General features: G+C 41.9%; 1 protein-coding gene across 8 annotated transcripts in view; it reads left to right on the plus strand.

Annotated features, from left to right (window-relative positions):
• Nucleotides 1-18636, plus strand: part of gphnb (gephyrin b) — a 104993-nt gene that overhangs the window by 69328 nt on the left and 17029 nt on the right. For 2 of the 8 annotated variants that reach the window (XM_086188595.1, XM_086188596.1), the window contains exons 9-12: nt 8312-8353; nt 10476-10550; nt 14804-14860; nt 18111-18153. In XM_086188595.1, coding sequence (XP_086044721.1) covers nt 8312-8353; nt 10476-10550; nt 14804-14860; nt 18111-18153 — 217 coding nt within the window. The remainder of the gene's footprint in view (nt 1-8311; nt 8354-10475; nt 10551-14803; nt 14861-18110; nt 18154-18636) is intronic. The other 6 variants (XM_086188601.1, XM_086188602.1, XM_086188597.1 and 3 more) reach the window with 5 other exon arrangements.

Below are 18636 nucleotides of genomic sequence, written 5' to 3' on the forward strand. Positions count from 1 at the left end.
GTATGTGTGTGTGTGTGTGTGTGTGTGTGTGTCCCCTTGACCTTGTTTTGAGCTCCGGCAATGAAACTCGGGTGTGTTCTGCTGGAGTGGCAGCACTAATGTCCGCTGGGGTCTGTTAGCTTGCGGTGTCAGTGACCTCTGCTGGGGATTTGGGTTTTGTGTGCACGAGTGTGTGAGTATTTGTATTACTCACGTTTTGGGGACATAAATCCATTTATCGTCACATTGTAGGGACTCGCTTTTGAGCCCTTTTTGAGGGCAAAAAATGTAATTTTGAATTTAAGGGTCAGCCAAGTAGAGTAAATCTTCAGAAAAGTTCTTTCAAGCTCCTCTGAAATACTGGAAACACAACTGTTGGTTTGTGTGTTTGTTGGTTTGGTATATTCATTTACCTTCATATGGCCTGTGTGAGTTTAAGGTTGCTTTCAAAACCTTACTTGTACATTTTTGTTTGGGTAGTTGTGTTTTGTAGAGCTATCATAGCCAAACGTTGCTCAATGTTCATTGGGTTCACTTGTCCTCCATTACGTTATCCACGACTGGAGCAGATGCTGTTCTCATGGTCCATGTATGGACTCCCGTGCTAGTTGGTTTAAGGCTCAGTATTATCCTTTGTGTCCATTGAGTTGCCAGATGGTAAATTGACTGTATTTACATAGAGCCTTTTTACATTAGCTGAACTCAAATATGTACAAACACACACACACACACACACACACACACACACACACACACACACACACACACACACACACAGTAATGGTGATGGCTGCCATGCAAGGTGCTGACCCACTTGTCAGGAGCAAGTTCTTGTGCCGAGTCCCTCTCACACAGTCTCTGGGATCAAACCAGCAACCCTTCAGACTAGATAGCCACTCTACCTCCCCTGCTTGTGTATGTGCTACTGTTCCATGCTGAGGCCCACTATTTTCAATGCACCATTTCTGGGCAGTGTGATCACACGAGTGTAAGACCTGGTTTTTGAAGTACCAACAAGCTTGGATATTATTCAGATATTTGAAAAGAATACTGCATTTATGATGATCAGAACTCTATCTGACCCATCTACCAGGTGAACTTGTTGCGGCTTCTATGACAGGACAAAAAGTGTTACATGAATACTTAAAAAGTAGTAGAAACTTACACACTTCAATATCTGTAGACTATCTTTGCATATTTACCGCCTTACTTGCACGTTTCCAGACGTATCTGACAAATAAACAGAGATAATCTTCCCATGTGCTTTGTAACACATTTTGGTTTGCCATTTTTATGAAAAACAAAAACCAAGAAAAAAATGCTATTATAATTGATATTTGATTTAGTATTCATGTTTGGACACACTTTCAAAGCGCAGTTGAGTGGTTCCAATCGTGATGCTTAAGGTTGGAGTGCCTACTGTACCTAGCATTGTCAGAACTTTGATGAATAGATGCCACCTTTGCAAATATGAGCAGTTTTCGTGGTCCACCACTGAGCAAAGTATACTTTCTGGATAAGCTGCGAAGTCTGCAAAAAAAATGATTTTTTTTTTTTAATTCTTTTCTCTTTAATTTAATCACATCGAACTTTATAAGTGGCTCCTCTGTAGTGAGTAAGTGTTGGTCCCATCAAGAAAGGACATTGTGGCCTGGAACAGAGTGACTATCCGGCACTGTTTTACAGCTCATGTCGTCATTCCTTAAAGGTTTATTGCCTTGCGAAAACGATAAATGGGACCTGTTATATGCTTTTGTGTTCTTGCCGAAATTATTCACGTTTGGTTTTTACCTGACAGTGTTGATGGCTTGTGTGTCCGTGTGTGTGTGTGTGTGTTTGTGCGTGCGTGTGTGTGTGTGTGTGTGTGGCAGCTGTAATACTGGATATGTGTTATTGTCCTCCTCCAGTGCAGTAGGGCTCATAAAAGTGACTACTCTCCCCCTGGCCTGCTGGTGGTGGGGAGGATTTATGAGATGGAGCAAGCGAGAAAGAAAAGAGGAGGGAGAATGAAGGAACAGAAAGTGGGGGAGAACCTAATGAGTTAGAGAGGACAAGGAATGAAGGAGAGTGGGTGGTTGGGGAAGGGGGGATGGATTATAAACTGAGGTTTGGATAGTTAGGCCCGTCCTGCACAGCCTGTTTCTCTGTGTGTTTATCTTTGTCCATTCTAGAGTGAGAGTTCAGTCGCTCACCACATTTAGGGCGAGAGAAAGCCCTGCCTCCCTCTCGCCCAATCATCTTAAATCATTATGAAACCGACAGAACAAGAGTGAGGAGGAGAACAGTGAGAACAAGTGAGGGGTTTAGATGTCGAATGTGCAAGCAACACCCGTCATTTCCCTCATGCACTAAGCGATGGGAAATGCACACACATCCCAACACAGACATGCACACAGACCTCAGTCATGCATGTATGATTCAGCGCAGCGCAGCACCATATGTGCAGATATACCCTCCTCCTCCTCCTCCTCCTCCTCCTCCTCCTCCACCTCTTTTTCTTCCTCCTTATTGTCTCTGTTGCATTTCCTCGCTGTTCTTCTGCTCTGTTGTGTCCTTCTAACTCCAGCTTCCCCCTCTTATCTCCTCCTGTCGCTCTCTTACTCTCTCGCTCACCCTTACTCACTCATCCTCTCCCGGTAAAAGTGTGTGTGTGTGTGTGTGTGCGCGCGTGTGTGTGTTCTTGTGTGCATGTGCCGGGGAGCTCATTCTGTTCCGACTCCAGGCAGAAGATGGTAAGTAACATCTTTCCTCCTGCATATCTGCGAGAATGTTTTTAAGTTTTGAGTGTGTGTGTGTGTGTGTGTTTGTGTGTGTGTGTGTGTGTGTGTGTGTGTGCATGCGCGTGTGCATGTGTGTGTGTGTGTGTGTGTGTGTGCGCGTTCAAATCTTTTGTATGCTTGTTTTTTAATAAGTAAAGGATTTTGTATTATTAGCTGAGTGGGCATGGGGGTGGATGTGTTGCTGGTACAGTGTGTGTTTTGTAAATATAATTTGTGGGCCTTAATACATATTTGTGCGTGTGTGTGTGTGTGTGTGTGTGTGTGTGTGTGTGTGTGTGTGTGTGTGTGTGTGTGTGTGTGTGTGTGTGTGTGTGTGTGTGTGTGTGTGTTGCTAATGAGGATGATGATGCCCAAAGGAGGAGGTTGTTCTGTCAGGCCATGGATTTAGGGGGTAGAGGGGTGAGTCGTGGGTGGGCAGTGAGTAATGTACCGATGGGACTGTTGACTAGCTTAAACTAGCAGGGGGGCTTCAGGATGAGGAAGAGGAAGAAGATGAAGGAGGTTGTGTGCCTGATGTAGAGTCTGCATTGTTATGAGATAAGTGGTTACATAAAGATGTGGAGGAAATCGGCAAACGAGTAGATGGTAAATTACAGGGGCTCCATTGCATTAACATTTATATCTCTCAGACGTTGATCCTCCATCTTCCTCATTTAGCTTCAACTTCTGCCCACTGGACTTACAGTTAATATAAGAATACAATAACCAACGCCCTGATCCTGACACCTTAAGCTTCGTCCCCACAGTTATCATGTGTTTTCCTCTAGCCACCAACATGGCAGCTCAGCCAGAACACTTCTGTAAATGGCAATGAGGGCAGATGAAGAACTGTAGAATCTGCATTTTCAGAATCCATGATGGCTTTAAACAGCTGACGAGAAGAAGCAACAGGATATTGATGTAGCTGTGCAGAATGAGTCTAAACACCTGTCACAGCAAAATGAGCTGTACTGATGCTGCTCTGCAATAAACTGTTCCATGCTGTAACACCGTGCAAGCTAGTGAGATTAATTAAGCTTAAAAACATTTTTAATTAAGTATTGCTAATTGATTCTGGTCCAAATCTTGACCTGATAATCAGTGACGAGTGTAAATTTGCATATTGACTGTGTCCTACTGTGTAAAACATGTTATCCAATTTTGCTATCAGCTTGTCCGATGGCAGGTGATGAAACGGAGCCAGCTTTCATCACCGACTCCCCAGAAATCTTAGAATTGGATTTTTTTTTTTAAGTTTGTTGGTCTAAAGTCCAGTTTTAAAATATGATGCTCAACATTGAGAGTTCAACATCTCTTCATTGAATAAACATTGGAAACCAGCTAGGTAGCTTAGCTTAGCACAAATGCTAGAAACAGGTAACATTTTACGTCATATTATGTGAACTAGCCAATCTTTCACCTCATGTTTTTCCAATTCATGATCTAAAATGAGTCTAGTAGGCAGATTTTGTCCAATTTTGACAAAGTCCCCCCACCCCAACCTTTGTGTTAAGCTAAGTTAACATAGCTACTGTTAGCGAAGATTTAATCCAATAGGAATATCATCACACTTGGCAAGAAAACTATTAAGCGTATCTGTTGAATATTAGATTTCTCCTTCAACTCATTGTAAACATGACAACTTGTTTCTTGTTTCTTTAGTTTTTTTGTTAAAGAATTTTTCATGTGATGAGGCTGCACCGTAATAAAAGAATATTACTCTGTTTGGGGTGAGACATGAAACAAGTTGACCGGGGAAAATGTTGAAACGTTCTCAGCGAGCTAACGTGCTTTTCCACTTCTTTTAAGTAAATAAGACTCAAATGCAGACAGAAATGACTTGATCAGGAGTTGTTGTTGTTGTTGTTTTTTGCAGTGTACTTCTCCCACACATACACACACCCTTTTTTTTTTTTTTTTTTTTTTTTAAATCTGCTTAGTCTTGTCTTTACTTAGCCTAAGGGGTAACATGCATGTCAAGATGGAGCATATATCTGCCTCTCTAACTAGAGAGAAAACAGCTTTCAATAACTGGATGGGAAAAAAAGGCAGTTCGATATAAATTTAGCTGTGAAGGATGAGTCTGTCCAGTTAAATGTCAGGTGCAGCGGGATGGCTGAGATAGGAAACAGGATGTATTTTGATATCTGTAATATTCTGTTGCAGAGACCAGATGGATACAGCCAGAAGGAAACAGCTCTTTCGACTGATTAATCTACACACGTTTAGCCTTCCCCTTGCATTATTCAGCTTGTATGTGGGTCAAGTCACTTCATGACTAAATCCAGCAACTTTCTTATGAGGGTTGATAAATATATACAAATCTGCAGTACAATAATGAGTATTTAATATGTCTGCCTCATCACAAGTGCAGCATGACCGTGCATCTGTATGTGTTAAGTTTGCGTGCATGTACGCGATATTATATTTACTCACGCCCACTGACTGACAGTTTGCCTTGAGGGGGACAGAGGGAGAATAAAAAAAGGGCTTTGAATAGCGAGACAGAAAAGCGGAGTCAGAAAGGGAGAGGATGCAGGAGGACAGACAGGAAATGAAAGGCAGCAAGACGAGTGGATGAGACTGTCTGACCAGCTGTACTGAGCGTGCCCATTGACCATGTGGGCTTCTGATGAGAAGCGGGGGAGACTGGTGAGCAGCATAACGCTGGCCTGTCAAATTAGTCGTGTTCGCACTCGCTCACCACAACACTTGCGACTCACTCGGTAGCTCTTTAATTTTTTGACCGTGTGAGTCATTTCTAACGTGCGGACATGAGACGGCCATGGGAGGGCAGTCGCAGGTAGAAGTGCTGGACTGAAGCGCACGCATCCCGTCAGCTACAGTTATTTGGATTTTAAGGTGAATTATTCCTCCATTTTTATTTATTCAGGGGAGGGATGTTTGCTGTGTTCTAAGTGTAAGCACAAAATTCATTTCCTGTGATGGCACACAAATTCAATTTGACAAGTAACAGATAGCAAATCATCAGAATCTTGCACACCGAATGAGTGACATCATTCAAAAGACGTTGACATTCATCAAACAGAATCTCGATTGAAGGAATGTGTAAACCAGTGACATATACTAAAGGTGTCTCAGTGCTCATTCGAGAAAATTTCCAGTATTTCTCCTTGTATTTAACTTGTATCCTCACACTGATGTTCTCCTGCACAATTTATTTCTTCCACACATTTTATATTGGATTCGATTTGATTTGATTCCTTTTTATCTGATTCGATTTGATTTTAATTGATTTGATGTTTTTGCCTCAAATTTCAAGCATTGCTTCTGATATGCAAAATTAAATTGAGGCCTAATCTGTGTAAGAACAAATTAGTGCCGAAGAACTTTTTTTTAATGAGGCCCAGTATGTGCAAAATTTAGATTCTACTGTTCTGACATCCCCTGCCATTGTGCCTCTGTCAATGACGCTGTCGCTGTCCGATTCTTATAGTCGGTGTAAAGACAGTAAACAGGTCAAACGTCAGTGCTATGAATAAGGTCTTTTTTTGTTGTTGTATAAAGCACAAAAATGCAAGAACAAGCATTCGGGCCACAGGGCTGGAAACGAAAGAACCTCCATTCTCCTTATTATAAGTCAGTGAACCATGGGGTGATTTTTCAAGCTGCTATTTTTAGGTAAAGTTGTATAATGTTGCTTTCTCCATTGCTGGAATCTTCACAATAACAGTGGAGTGGGTGATGATAACTTGTTCCTATAATAGAGTTGAGAATGAGAATAAGTCCCTGTTCTCTGTTATAGGTATGCACCCCTCCCCCACTCTAGATAAACAGGTACAATTGTAGAAATTGGCATCATAGACGAGAGCTGTTCACTGTTTTCTTCGATTTTGGGGGGAGTTTTAATTCCAGTTCCTTGAAAATGTTGCTCTGTGGATCATGATGGCCTAGATAGATTTCAAAAAATTGTGAAGTCGCCAGAATATTCTCTTCCATATTTTCTATTGCATCCAGTAGGAAGGTTTTCTACGAGAATGCTGTTTTCCTGTGTAGAATTTAAAAGTTCACTCCACCACGGCTCGTACTATGAGCAAAGGTGCTTTAGTTAGAAAGACGGTGTAATAATGTATGTAATTTTCCACATTTAGATGTACAACTACTACATTTCCGAGTGAATGTTGGCAGATCGAGGGTCCTATTTTAGAAATGGCTCCATAATTAACTCCTGGATGTGTCACCTGCTGTGGTTTCCTGCCAGTGGCCATTATCTGATCGGTGAATGCGATGAGGGCAACTACTGTGAATCTACAACATTTTAACGAGGAGGCACGAGATGCTCATCGCTTTGACAGCTCCGCTTTGATAAAGTGATTCATGATTTCATCTAAAATGTTATAAGGAAATGGAGATTTAGCTAATGGTCTTCGTTGTAATTCATTGTGAGCTTTGTGTTTTAATGGTTGTGTCAGACGAGTAGAAAACCTCACAGATGGCCGTTTTTATCTGGCTTTTAGATTTTGATGTTTTGATTAAGAAAACAGGATAATTAAATATTATTTGGTACTTGGCTAGAATGATTGCCGAGGAAATATCAATTTTAAGGCTGTCTCTTCAACAATATTTACACAAATTCATTTGTATTTTTCATTAACCTTGTCAGAAATGTGTGGATCTTCTGTATTGAATGATTTATGTGCAAAGTTTGATGTTAGAATGTTGTTTTCACATTCAGTGGTTCGAGTATAAATGTTCTCTATAGGGATGGACAATAACTTATCCAGAGTTTTTAAATGTTTGAATTTTGGACATTATTAAAATGGTGCCTCTGTCTAATATCTTGCATTTATTCAGTGATACGCGTCATGTATCGTGGACTTGGATGGTAACGGATTTAAATAGATACAACAAAAATATGGATACATCAAATCTCAAAGCACAAATGCTTTGAGGTTCCTTATTTCGAGCAGACGTCAAGAGCCAGAAGGGCAAAAATTACAACCAGGTGCCCAAGAGTGTGTTACACATGGTGCATGTGTCAAGTTACGTTCTGGATGAGTAGAAACACAACAATGGAGTTGTTTAGCGGCATTTCAACCAGTCTATCAGACCCCAGCAGGAAGACCCTGCTAGCACTATGAATGATGCTCATTTTCTCTAACTGTCTCCCAAGTGCAGGAAAAACTTTGATGTTCAGATAAAAACCAACGCTCTCTTTAGCTGTCAAGTATGTTCAACATAAACACACAACCCACAAACAAGTTGACACACTTTTCGAGTGAAGCTGCATTTGACAATCAGCACAATGTTCTTGTTGTTCGATGTTTCCTATAAAGTTGTTCCTGTCATCCTAAAAGGGTGTTAGACCCCCGTGCAACTCCTACCTGCTGTCCTGACCTGTCCTGTCCTGTCTTGTTCTATCCTGTCCTGTCCTATTTGTCATGCCCTTGGCTGCCTTGGCCCATCCGAGACAGTCACACAGAGACTGCTCGTGCAGATGTCCTCCTGAAAGCCAGGGGGTGCTGTCTCTGTGTGCCTCTGTCCCCTGCTCAACCCGGCTTTGGCTCTGTTAACCCTCTTCTCTTCTCGCCTCCGCTCTCTCGTGGCACCAGGCGCGGCTCCCCTCCTGTTCATCCACCCTAAGCATTGCTGAGGTACTCCTGCATGTGTTCTAATGCATCGTTATGGCCGTCATTGTGGCGTCATCACGGCATCGCTTTCTAACCCCCTTCCTCTCCAACCTCACATCACTACCTGTCTGGCATGATTGCCTCCCACCTTGAATACCCATCCTTTGTTTGTTTGTTTGTGTGTGTGTGTGTGTGTGCGTGTGTGTGTGTGTGTGTGTGTGTGTGTGTGTGTGTGTGTGTGTGTGTGTGTGTTGTCCTGCCTGCTGTGCTCCTGCTGTCTCTGTGTGATTTTTCTACCCACAATCCTTTCTGTTCCTGTGGATATGTTCTTATGTTTTTATTCCAGTTTTGTCTTTTAGGAGAATGTCCTGTTGCCCCCTTCCTCGTACTACACCTAACCCTCTCACACAGCCTCCAAAACAAACAAACCTTCATCACTTGGCATATTCCTCAACTACGTTTCAACCTCAGAAATGAAGTTGAAAGATGCTTGAATTATGTATTTGAATGAAAGGGATATTGCTTGAACAAACAATGTGTGTTTCTCCTCCCTCTGTGTGTACACCTCGCTTCCTTTGAATGGGCCTTTTTCACATAGACACACACACACACACACACACACACACACGGCAGCTTGTGAAACAATTGGTGCTGTAAGCATTTGCAGTGCCCCTGTGTTGCCCAGCGAGAAGACATGGAATGGACATCAGAATCGATTAATTATATGTGACTAAAAATTACACAAAAAATCTCAAAGATGTTGGTAGACAACATTCACTTTAACTTAATTTCCACATGCTACATTTTGGGTTTTTTGTTCCAATTGAAAACGGGTCACAAAAGTACATTTTCCTCCAAAGTATTTGTATTCCATTGCTGTGTTTTTAGCACAGTTGCTGTCTAATACCAAAACATATCAACCCATCACCAGTGAGCTGTTTAATCCTCAAATTCATATCAAATTAACAAGTATTAATATACTGCCTATTTCCAATAACAATTAACCAATTTCTTAACTTGAGAAACCTGCATGTCTTAGATAAACTGACCTGTTGTCACAAGGAAACAAGATTAATTATTTAATCACATTTTCTGAGAGATCACGTTATTGATTGGCTTATCTCCAGATAGTGTAATTTCAAAGGTACCTACAAGTATGACTGTTTTTTTATATTTTTGCTTCCATATGTTCATCATTTTTGAGGCATCTCAAAGATTAAAAAACATTGCAGCCTTTTTATTGTTTGATAACCATATTTAAGGGAGCTTTTACAAGTGATGGATTTTTAAAAAATATTGGCTAATATGTTTTCTTCTTAAATTCTTAAATTTGTTCAATTTTTTTGCCAGCTGTAACTTTAATTCCATTAATAGTTTGAAATCAGTTTTTTTTAAGTTTATTTGCTACATTTTATTAATTGAAAATAATTAAATCAATATACAAAGAGTAAAATGCAGTGCAATATGACAGTACTAACAGGTTACTGGAGTGTTCTTTGTGCTCATGAGGTTAGCGCAAGGCCAGACCTGAGGGTCTCTCTCTCTTTATTTCTCTCTCTCTCTCTGTCTCTGTCTCTCTCTTTCTCACACACACACACACACACACACACACACACACACATACACACACGTAGAACACACAAGCAGATAGATGTGATCACTACAGCAGTTGTTCCGAAGTGGCTCTGTTCTTCATCCATCTTCTGTTCTTCTACTTTTATGGTAGCTGTTTATAACATTTGCCACTTCTTTTACCATTTCTTTTTTGGTCAGTTGCTGAATGTGTGTATGGGGTTAGCACTGGCTTAGTCCTGAGATGAGTGAGTGTGTGTGCGTGCGTGCATGTGTGTGTGTGTGTGTGTGTGCTTTAAAATGAGCAGACCATGTTTCAAAAGCAGTACTAACTGATATGTTATTTGGATAAAGCCATGGGTGGATGTGCATGCCTGTTTCTTGCTTGTTTTTGAGTGTGTGTGTGTGTGTGTGTGTGTGTGTGTGTGTGTGTGTGTGTGTGTGTGTGCGTGCGTGTGAGTGTGTGTGTGTGTGTGTGTGTGTGCGCGTGTGTGTGTGTGTGTGTGTGCGCGTGTGTGGCGTGCGTGCGTGTGTGTGGCATGACGATGAGTGACTATCCTGTGGCTTCCCCCAGGCCTCAAGGAGAGAATTCAGGGCTCACCTGGATGAGGTCATCACGCTCAAGTCAAGGTACTCTACCTTGGACCAGGTAAACCCGCTAACCTTCTACCAACCTCTTTTCTACCGGCATGCAGGGCACTGGCATCCCACATAGCACCTGACCATGCTAGTTACATACACTGACACACGTGGACGCTGGCAGGGAGGCAGCAGAGGGACAGAGGCTAACCATTTTAGGCAACGATACACTGAAAAGCCCCCTCCTGTAGTCGAAATTCTACATCAGACCCAGTTAATGATGACTGAGCTACAGTGGGAAGTATGAAACAGATGTTAAAATCCACAACAGGCTCATTTAACAAACTTAGACCTGGTATTAACTACGATCTGGACATCACTATGTACAGTAGATCCACACATTAGATTGCATATCAGGTACCAGGTTTATATGGGGCTAGGTCCACAAACGCACATAATAAGGGGAGGTGTGTATTGCGTAGGCCATCCAGAGCTAATTTTAGAGCTAGCCCGGTGATACACATGGCACTTTCGTAGGTTATTATATATGTTTCCTAGCAACAAAATTCAGTTAGTTAAAGCAGCAGTTGCCCTAAAAGTTGCCCTGTGTATCACCACCTTCCCTGGTCAGCAACATTCCTCCTCATTGCTTCTCTTTCAAGATTTCCACCAGCACTCATTTTCTTCTGTTCATCACCCATCAGGTTGTTTGACTTGTGGCTAGTGTTATTTTGTTTCTGCAGAGAATGTGAGCATGTAGCTGGTTTGAGTGTCCATGTATTTGCAATCCAGCAGTCAACGCAAGCAGGAGCTTTTGCCAAACCAGAGTGTAACTCTGTCTCTTTGCCGCTGTCGCCCCCCTGCCCCAAGCTCTTGCCTTCACTCCCCAGGGAGGATATGGATTGCCATAGTAGCACTTTGTCCTGGCCTCTACCACTCTGTCGCTATCACTCCAGTGTTTTGTCCTCTGCTCCATCTCTCCCTTGCTCTGTCTAGAAAGCGAAATAAGCAAGTCTCTTTCCCTCCTCCCCATCACGGCACCCTCCTCCTCACGGTGAACGGCTAAATCTTCCCCTTTTTGCATAATGTCTCTGACAGCTCCTTTGTTTTGCGCTGAGCTCAGCACTGTGGCGGTTGCATCCCATCATTTCCTGGAGCGTCTCCTCAGTCAACCGGTTATCGGCGCCATCAATTGATTTCCTCAAGCAGTTTGCAGCCCCCAGGACATGTGGCTCGCTATTTTGTGTGTACACTCCACAACTTACCCTCAAACTATTTGTAGCAAAATATTTAAGGGGTGATGGGGGTCCACTATTATGTGTTTTCAGGGGGCCCAAAGTATCTAACTGCATCCCTGATGTACTAACCACCACTGGCCCATCTGCCATTGATCTATCTGGCAGATTTCCATGACAACCTGTTGTCAGGCTGTTTCTGTGGCAACGATGAATCTTGCGTGCAGGGTGATTAAGGTTTCTGGCATGGATGTTGGAACTTTGTTTATATTTGTGTGTGTGTGTGTGTGTGTGTGTGTGTGTGTGTGTGCGCGCGCGCGTGTGTGTGTGTGTGCGTGTGTGTCTGCGCGCGCACGCGCATTTCCAGCTGTACTGCAGCATGCCATTAAGACTAGTGAAGGTGCAGATCAAATCTTTACACGCTCACACAGATTTGTCGAGATTGGTTTTCAGGGTTTTTTATTTCTTTATTTTTGTGACAATTATGTGCGCATGTTCACATTTGCATCCCTCATTTGAGTCCATTCTCTTCTGTCACTTCGGTCTCTCACCAGTAGCAGGGGGGCTGCAGGGTAGATTAGAAATGAGTGTGAGAATGTTTGACAGTCTGCTTTTTCCCTCCCTCCCTATGTCCAACATCCCATTTTGCTTCTACACTCACATACTCTCCTCACTTTCCTACATTGTAGCTTTTCCACTGTGTTCATCTTCATATGCAAACTGTCCCCTTCTCCCTCTCCCCCACTGCCATGACTCTTTGATGGTACAATCTTCTCTTTGGAGCTATTTTTTTGTCATACTGAGGTCTTGTTTTCCACCCGTGTCAGTCTTAGTGTCATCACTCCACACTGCATCAAGGTTTTTAAGCTGTGTTGTAGTTCACGGTGACTGAACATTACTGAACTAGCTGCAGGACAGATAAATGATACATAAGACGTTAAAACTTGTGATTCTTGGGGTTTTGTCTTTGTGTCTAAAGAGACCAGCTAAGTAGATGTTCCTGTCAGCGAGATTGATGTAATTGTTTAGTGTGTCATTTTTAAACTTTTGTCCTCTGTTGTTCTTTTTTAACCAAGGCACACCTTATATGAAAATGTCCTAGCTGTCGACCATTAGTTTTCATATGTGCTTTTCAATGTCTGCAAGTTTGATCTGTGTCTTGCTTTAGCTGTATTTAGCTCCCTTAATCCCTACCTTTGTCTTTTTTTCTGTGTCTTCTATACTTCTTGCTCTCTGTATGAGGGCTGCACAGTTGTGGCACAAATCTCCTAACAACTACAGCTGGCGCCATCATGGAGGTCCACTGGAGAGTAGGCTGTGTAAAGAAAAACCGAGGTTGACAGCCAAATTGGCTCTACATTGATGAGTACTTCCAAAAATTGCACTTAAGCTTCAAAAATCATAATGTAGAAATCCCATTGGTTTTCTGGCCTAGGGTAACCATTGCGATGGGTGGTTTGTTAATGGGGGTTTTGAAATCATTCTAGCAACTATCTGGTGTTCAAAAATTTCAGATGTGATCCAATCAAAATAATTGTCCTGTGAGCTTGGGAAGAGTAAACTAGCATGAGAAGAGTAAGCTAATTTAGGAGGAGTGAGCTAGCATGAGAAGAGTAAGCTAATTTAGGAGGAGTGAGCTAGCATGAGAAGAGTAAGCTAATTTAGGAGGAGTAAGCTAGCATGAGAAGAGTAAGCTAATTTAGGAGGAGTAAGCTAGCATGAGAAGAGTAAGCTAATTTGGGAGGAGTAAGCTAGCATGAGAAGAGTAAGCTAATTTAGGAGGAGTAAGCTAGCATGAGAAGAGTAAGCTAGCATGAGAAGAGTAAGCTAATTTGGGAGGAGTAAGCTAGCATGAGAATAGTAAGCTAACTGAGGAGGAGTAAGCTAGCGTGAGAAGCGTAAACTAGCTTGAGCAGAGTAAACTAACTTGGGAGGAATGCACTAAGTTCAACATACAGCTAACTTTTTGCATTGTTAGCTTGTCATTAAACACCATTTATAAAATGGATAGTTTATAGTTTGTTTTTTGATTTAATATTGTCGTGGACTGTGACCTTTCAGCAGTTTTTTAGACATTAAAGTAAAACTGTGAACAGGCCGCCTTGAACTGCACAAAAAGCTAAAATAAAGGTCACAGTAAGTCAAACAGAGAATATAACATTAAAGGAAAGTGTATGGACAAAAGCTGTTGTAATATATCAATAAATGGAGTGAAAGGTGCTAATGTTGTGTCCAGTTTAATGGAAATATAAAAATTTTAACTGTCTTTGACAGTTAAAAAACAATGCAACAAAAATAAGAACTTAAAGATAACAGATTGTCCACCAATGTCAATTTCAGACATTTGTGCAGTTTGACCATGTTAAGCAAAACTGTACCAAAATTTGGTTTGTTCTCCCCTGGCTAATGCTATACCTGGTAGTTTTTACATTATCCTGCTGACAGCCAAACAAACTAAACCAGCAGAAAATAAATCATGGCCTCCTTGGTTGAAGTTATAATGACAGTTCTGAATTAACACTGGGGGTTATTTCTTTTAGCCGCAAATAACAAAAACAAGAAACACAATACATATTCAATACATAAGATATATAAATAGGTATAATCTCAAAAAACAAATTAAAATACAGCCTGACTGATGTTGTATTTTGGAGGCTAATACTGCTATTTAAGCGTGAAAAACTTCTGATAACCAATTAGAATATTAATTAGACACAAAATTGATTACCACTGACAAAATTGTAATTTTTTAATTTTTTTTTAAAAGCAAAAAAAACAAAAAGTCATCCCCCCTCCTGAGATCTAGGGACCTCCAGCATGGCCACCACAGGATGCTATTTTGTCTCCTGAAAGCCAGCCACTCTTTCTTCTCTCTCTCTCTTCCCCTCTTCCCTCCTTATACGTCCTCAGCTCCGTCCTTGCTGCTGCTGTCCTTTGTCCTGCTAGGGTTGCTTGTTGTAGTGGATGCCTGTCAGTCTCTCTTGTCTGTCTGTCCGTCCGTTCGTCTGTCTGTCTTGTCTGTCTGTAGTGTTGTGGTTGCCGGGACAGATGCACTGATGCCTGTGATTCGATGCTTTATCTCCACTAGCTCCAGTGTAGGTTGGAGGGGCTTAAAGATGATCGCAGGAGGACCTTCAGCTCTCGAGTAACTATCCCGCCCCCACCCTTCCTTGCCCTTCCCTCACCCTCCTCTGAGGAGCGCGCAAACCAAACGCCCCGCTCTGTGTTCCCCTTCCTCCTCCTGGCTTGCCTAGCTCTCTCTCTCTTTCTCTCTCCCCCTCCCTCGCTCTCTTTCTCTCTGTCTGTTGCCCTGTTCCTGCCACGAATCTCTTTCTTGATCTGTCTGTCGTCCACACTCTTTCTCTGTCCGGTCTGTCCTTCGTCTTTCTCCCACGCACACTTTTCTGTCTCTTGTTGTTCACTTTCTCTGTCTGTCTGTCTCTTCCTCCATCTGTCTGTCTATCTCTGTTTCCGTCTCTCCGGTTAACATGCTCTGCTTTCAGTAGCCATGTCTGGTGTGCTGGATGTCTGTTCAGTAGATGCCATATCAGGCCGCTCTGGTGGTCTTTATTATTTTCTTTCTTCCCTCCTTTTTCTGCTATGTTTCGGCTCTGTAGTTTAGTGAAGTCTGTCTAGTCTGTGCTTCCTCTTTTTTGTTTCTGTCTTTCTTTACGGGCTGTGGGACCACGTCATGCTGATCCTCATCCTATGATCCACCCTTTGTCTCTATCTGTCTACCTGTCTCTCTTTCTCTCTCTCTCTCTCTTTCTCTATCCATCCATCCCTTCTCCTCCAACATACCACCCTAACCCACCCATGCACCCACTTTTCCCCACCTCCCATCCTTCCACCCTCTCACCTTGGCTGTTTGGTGCCCAGTGGTGTCGCAGTAGCATAGTTACGATGGCGGTGAAGGAGGGGAGGAGAGAGGAAGGGGTGGATGGGTGGGTAGAGAGACCTTCACCTTCACCATGGGTGCTTTGGTTCTCCATACACCACACACACCCAACCTATGTGTTAAAGGTTACCTAGAAGCTACATTTCCACCAAAGGAAGGGAGGATTGTTAGAACCCAGATAAGTTAAATATTACTTGGTGTTGTCAGATACACAAGAACATTATTTACAATTAGTTATACGAATAAACACATCTGTTAAACCAGCAAGAAGGCAAAAGGAGAGCTAAACACACCCGAAAAATAATACCCATAATTGGTCGTGTAAATGGCCTGACATTCTATAAACTCTAAATTTCTATCCTAGCAACGCATACAGCCTATTTTTGTGTCACTGATATTTTGATACACTGCCAAACATGTAGACTTACTCCAACAACTACACCCTGGGATTTTTTCCCCAAACTATTTAGCCCTCACCTTAGGCTGAGCTTTACAAAAAGCATGCTCATACTGTGACACGGCATCTTCTACTTAGTTAATAATGCTGTACGACACCTCAACACATCAATTTCATGTTGTTTTTCTATGGAGAAATGAAAAATTTGGCAGCCATGGTGAGATTAAGCAGGACCAATCTAGACATTGCTCCTTTTGTCCTGGTCACCAGTAGTTAATGCTTTATGCTTTACTTACGTAATTTGCTGCTTGGCGGAGGAGAAATGTCCCAATTCCCTACTACATACTGACTTTAAATTGATTTTCATTACGTATCCAAGTTAAGCCAGAAAAGCTCTCACAACTGTCAGTTTGCTTGTTTTTTTTATTAATTTCAGTTGAGATGCAAGATGTAAAAAAAAAAAAAAAAACAACTCAGTTTAGATGCTTAATCCAGTCCAGAAACTACCAGGAAAAAAAGTTAAGCAGATAGTTTACCAGAGTAATTTAAATGTACAAAACAAATAGAGGTCTCCAGTATCATATTTAAAAATACAGCCACAAAAAGCTCAATGTTGCAAAGAACTTGAGCTGATTTGTTATTTAAAAAAAAAAGAAATTTTTTTTAGGACATTAAATGCTTAAAAGGGGAAATGAAAACTCCTTCAGCAAATAAAGGTTACAGCAAATGTTTATGTCACGTGACCGACCGGCTGTTTCCGCTGTAGTCGTTTTCGCAGAAATTCACAAAACTTCTCCTCCACTCTGGACTGCAGTGGTCGCTGGCACAGACAAACAAGCTGTAATTTTTCATAACAGCAACTGAAAGGAGTTCCTCAAGCCCTCTCTCCATTTATCACTGATAGGCAGCTTTTCTTCTTCTACTCTGTTAAAGCTACAGCTATAATCCCTGTAGCGCCATCTTCTGACAGCATTAAATAACCTATTTGATTTGCTCCAAATCAGTTGACGTAAACCCACCTTACGAAGACTTGCTTTTTTGTCAACACATCCACAGTTCCCTTCAAATTTGCTTGACAGTTAAGCAGCTAAAGGGTTTAGAACGTGTGAGCTTAATAAGAATTCTCACCTGTTTTGGCTCAAAGTTAACTATGAAAACTGTTACTTGGCATCGAAAATACTGGTATGACATAATAATTCCCACTGAATTGCGCTTTTACTCCCTTTTTCATAAGCTTCTGGAGAACACAGATGTGCATAAAATAATTAAAGCTTTTCTCTTCTTTTTGTGTGTAATCATCTAGTTGGAGAACAGGATGAACGACATAAATGTTTCTAAAAAAAAAAATAAAAAAAAAACAGGCACGATGACAAATAGCCATAAGTGCTACTTGTAAGTAATTTGGAATAGGGACAAAAATGTAGAATTTATGGTTGTGAGCTACTAAAACTGTCCACCATGGTTGTCTTCTTATAATGATGGTTGAATTCCCCGGCTAAATATAAACAGGTATAACTACTGTATGTTCTCTACTCACTAAGCTGTAGTCTTTGACCTGCCCTGCTCTCCTCCCCACCTTCCTGCACATTACAAGTAGTCGAGCGCTAGTGCAGCTACCACGCAACATCAGTGATTTCCAGAGAAATCTCACCATCCTGCGCCACATCTGAGCAGCCACAATCGATACTCGACACTACATTCCCACTACATTTGATGTTAGCATAGTTAAAACATCTGTTATGACCTTGTGATACAATGATGTCACTCTGTATGTTGTTGCCTTTGTCCTTATATTCTTCTTAGTGTTTGGATCTAACAGTACTTTGTCACATGTCCGTGCATTTATCAGTGTGAATATCACCTGTGATTATATGATGTCCACAGTAAGTGATGCTAATGCTAATACAGGAGATGCAGCCATCTCCCAACAGCAGGACAAAGTGCACAGTGTATTGTGACACGGCTTCTGGCTGTTGTATAAACAATTTTTCACCTCCAGCGTGTGAAAAGAGCAACCCGGTTGACCTGAAACTACCAAATGCTCTCTCTCCCTCTTCCTGCCCCTCGCTCTTTCTCCCCGATCACTCCCTCCATCTCTAGGTGCAGTCACGATGCAGCAGCAAAGAAAATATCCTAAGATCAAGTGAGTGTCCAGTCCCCGAGTGTCAAATCTGAATGTCACTTCGAGACACAGAAATAAGTTCTAAATGTGCACGTGATGCATGATTAGTGTTTGCGGCGTTACGTTGGCATGTATGTGATGTTTTTGCCAGAGGTCGTTAAGCTTAATGTTAAACATCAGAATATGGAAATGTATGTTTAAAGGAGAGGAAATTGGGTCAAGGGAAATCAAAGCGCAGCGCCTATTCTTTACTGTGAGGCAGAGAGACGAGGAGAGAGAGAGAGCAGATTACACATTAGTTACACCTTGCTTTGTTCCTTTTACCTTTGGAATTATTAAAGCGGTATTATTAGAGCAACATGGCTGCTATCAAGCACCTCTATCATCCAGCTGGTTGCACCGCTTCTGCAAACAAACAAACCTATTTTTTGATCCTTCCTGTGTGTGTGTTGTTGTTGCAAGCCTGGCGCACACACACGCGCGCGTGCGCGCACACACACACAC

This window comes from Aulostomus chinensis, chromosome 20, assembly GCF_037954235.1.
Source record: "Aulostomus chinensis isolate RoL2024-O1b breed Wild chromosome 20, RoL_Achi_v1.0, whole genome shotgun sequence".
In the NCBI taxonomy this organism is placed as follows: Eukaryota; Metazoa; Chordata; class Actinopteri; order Syngnathiformes; family Aulostomidae; genus Aulostomus; species Aulostomus chinensis.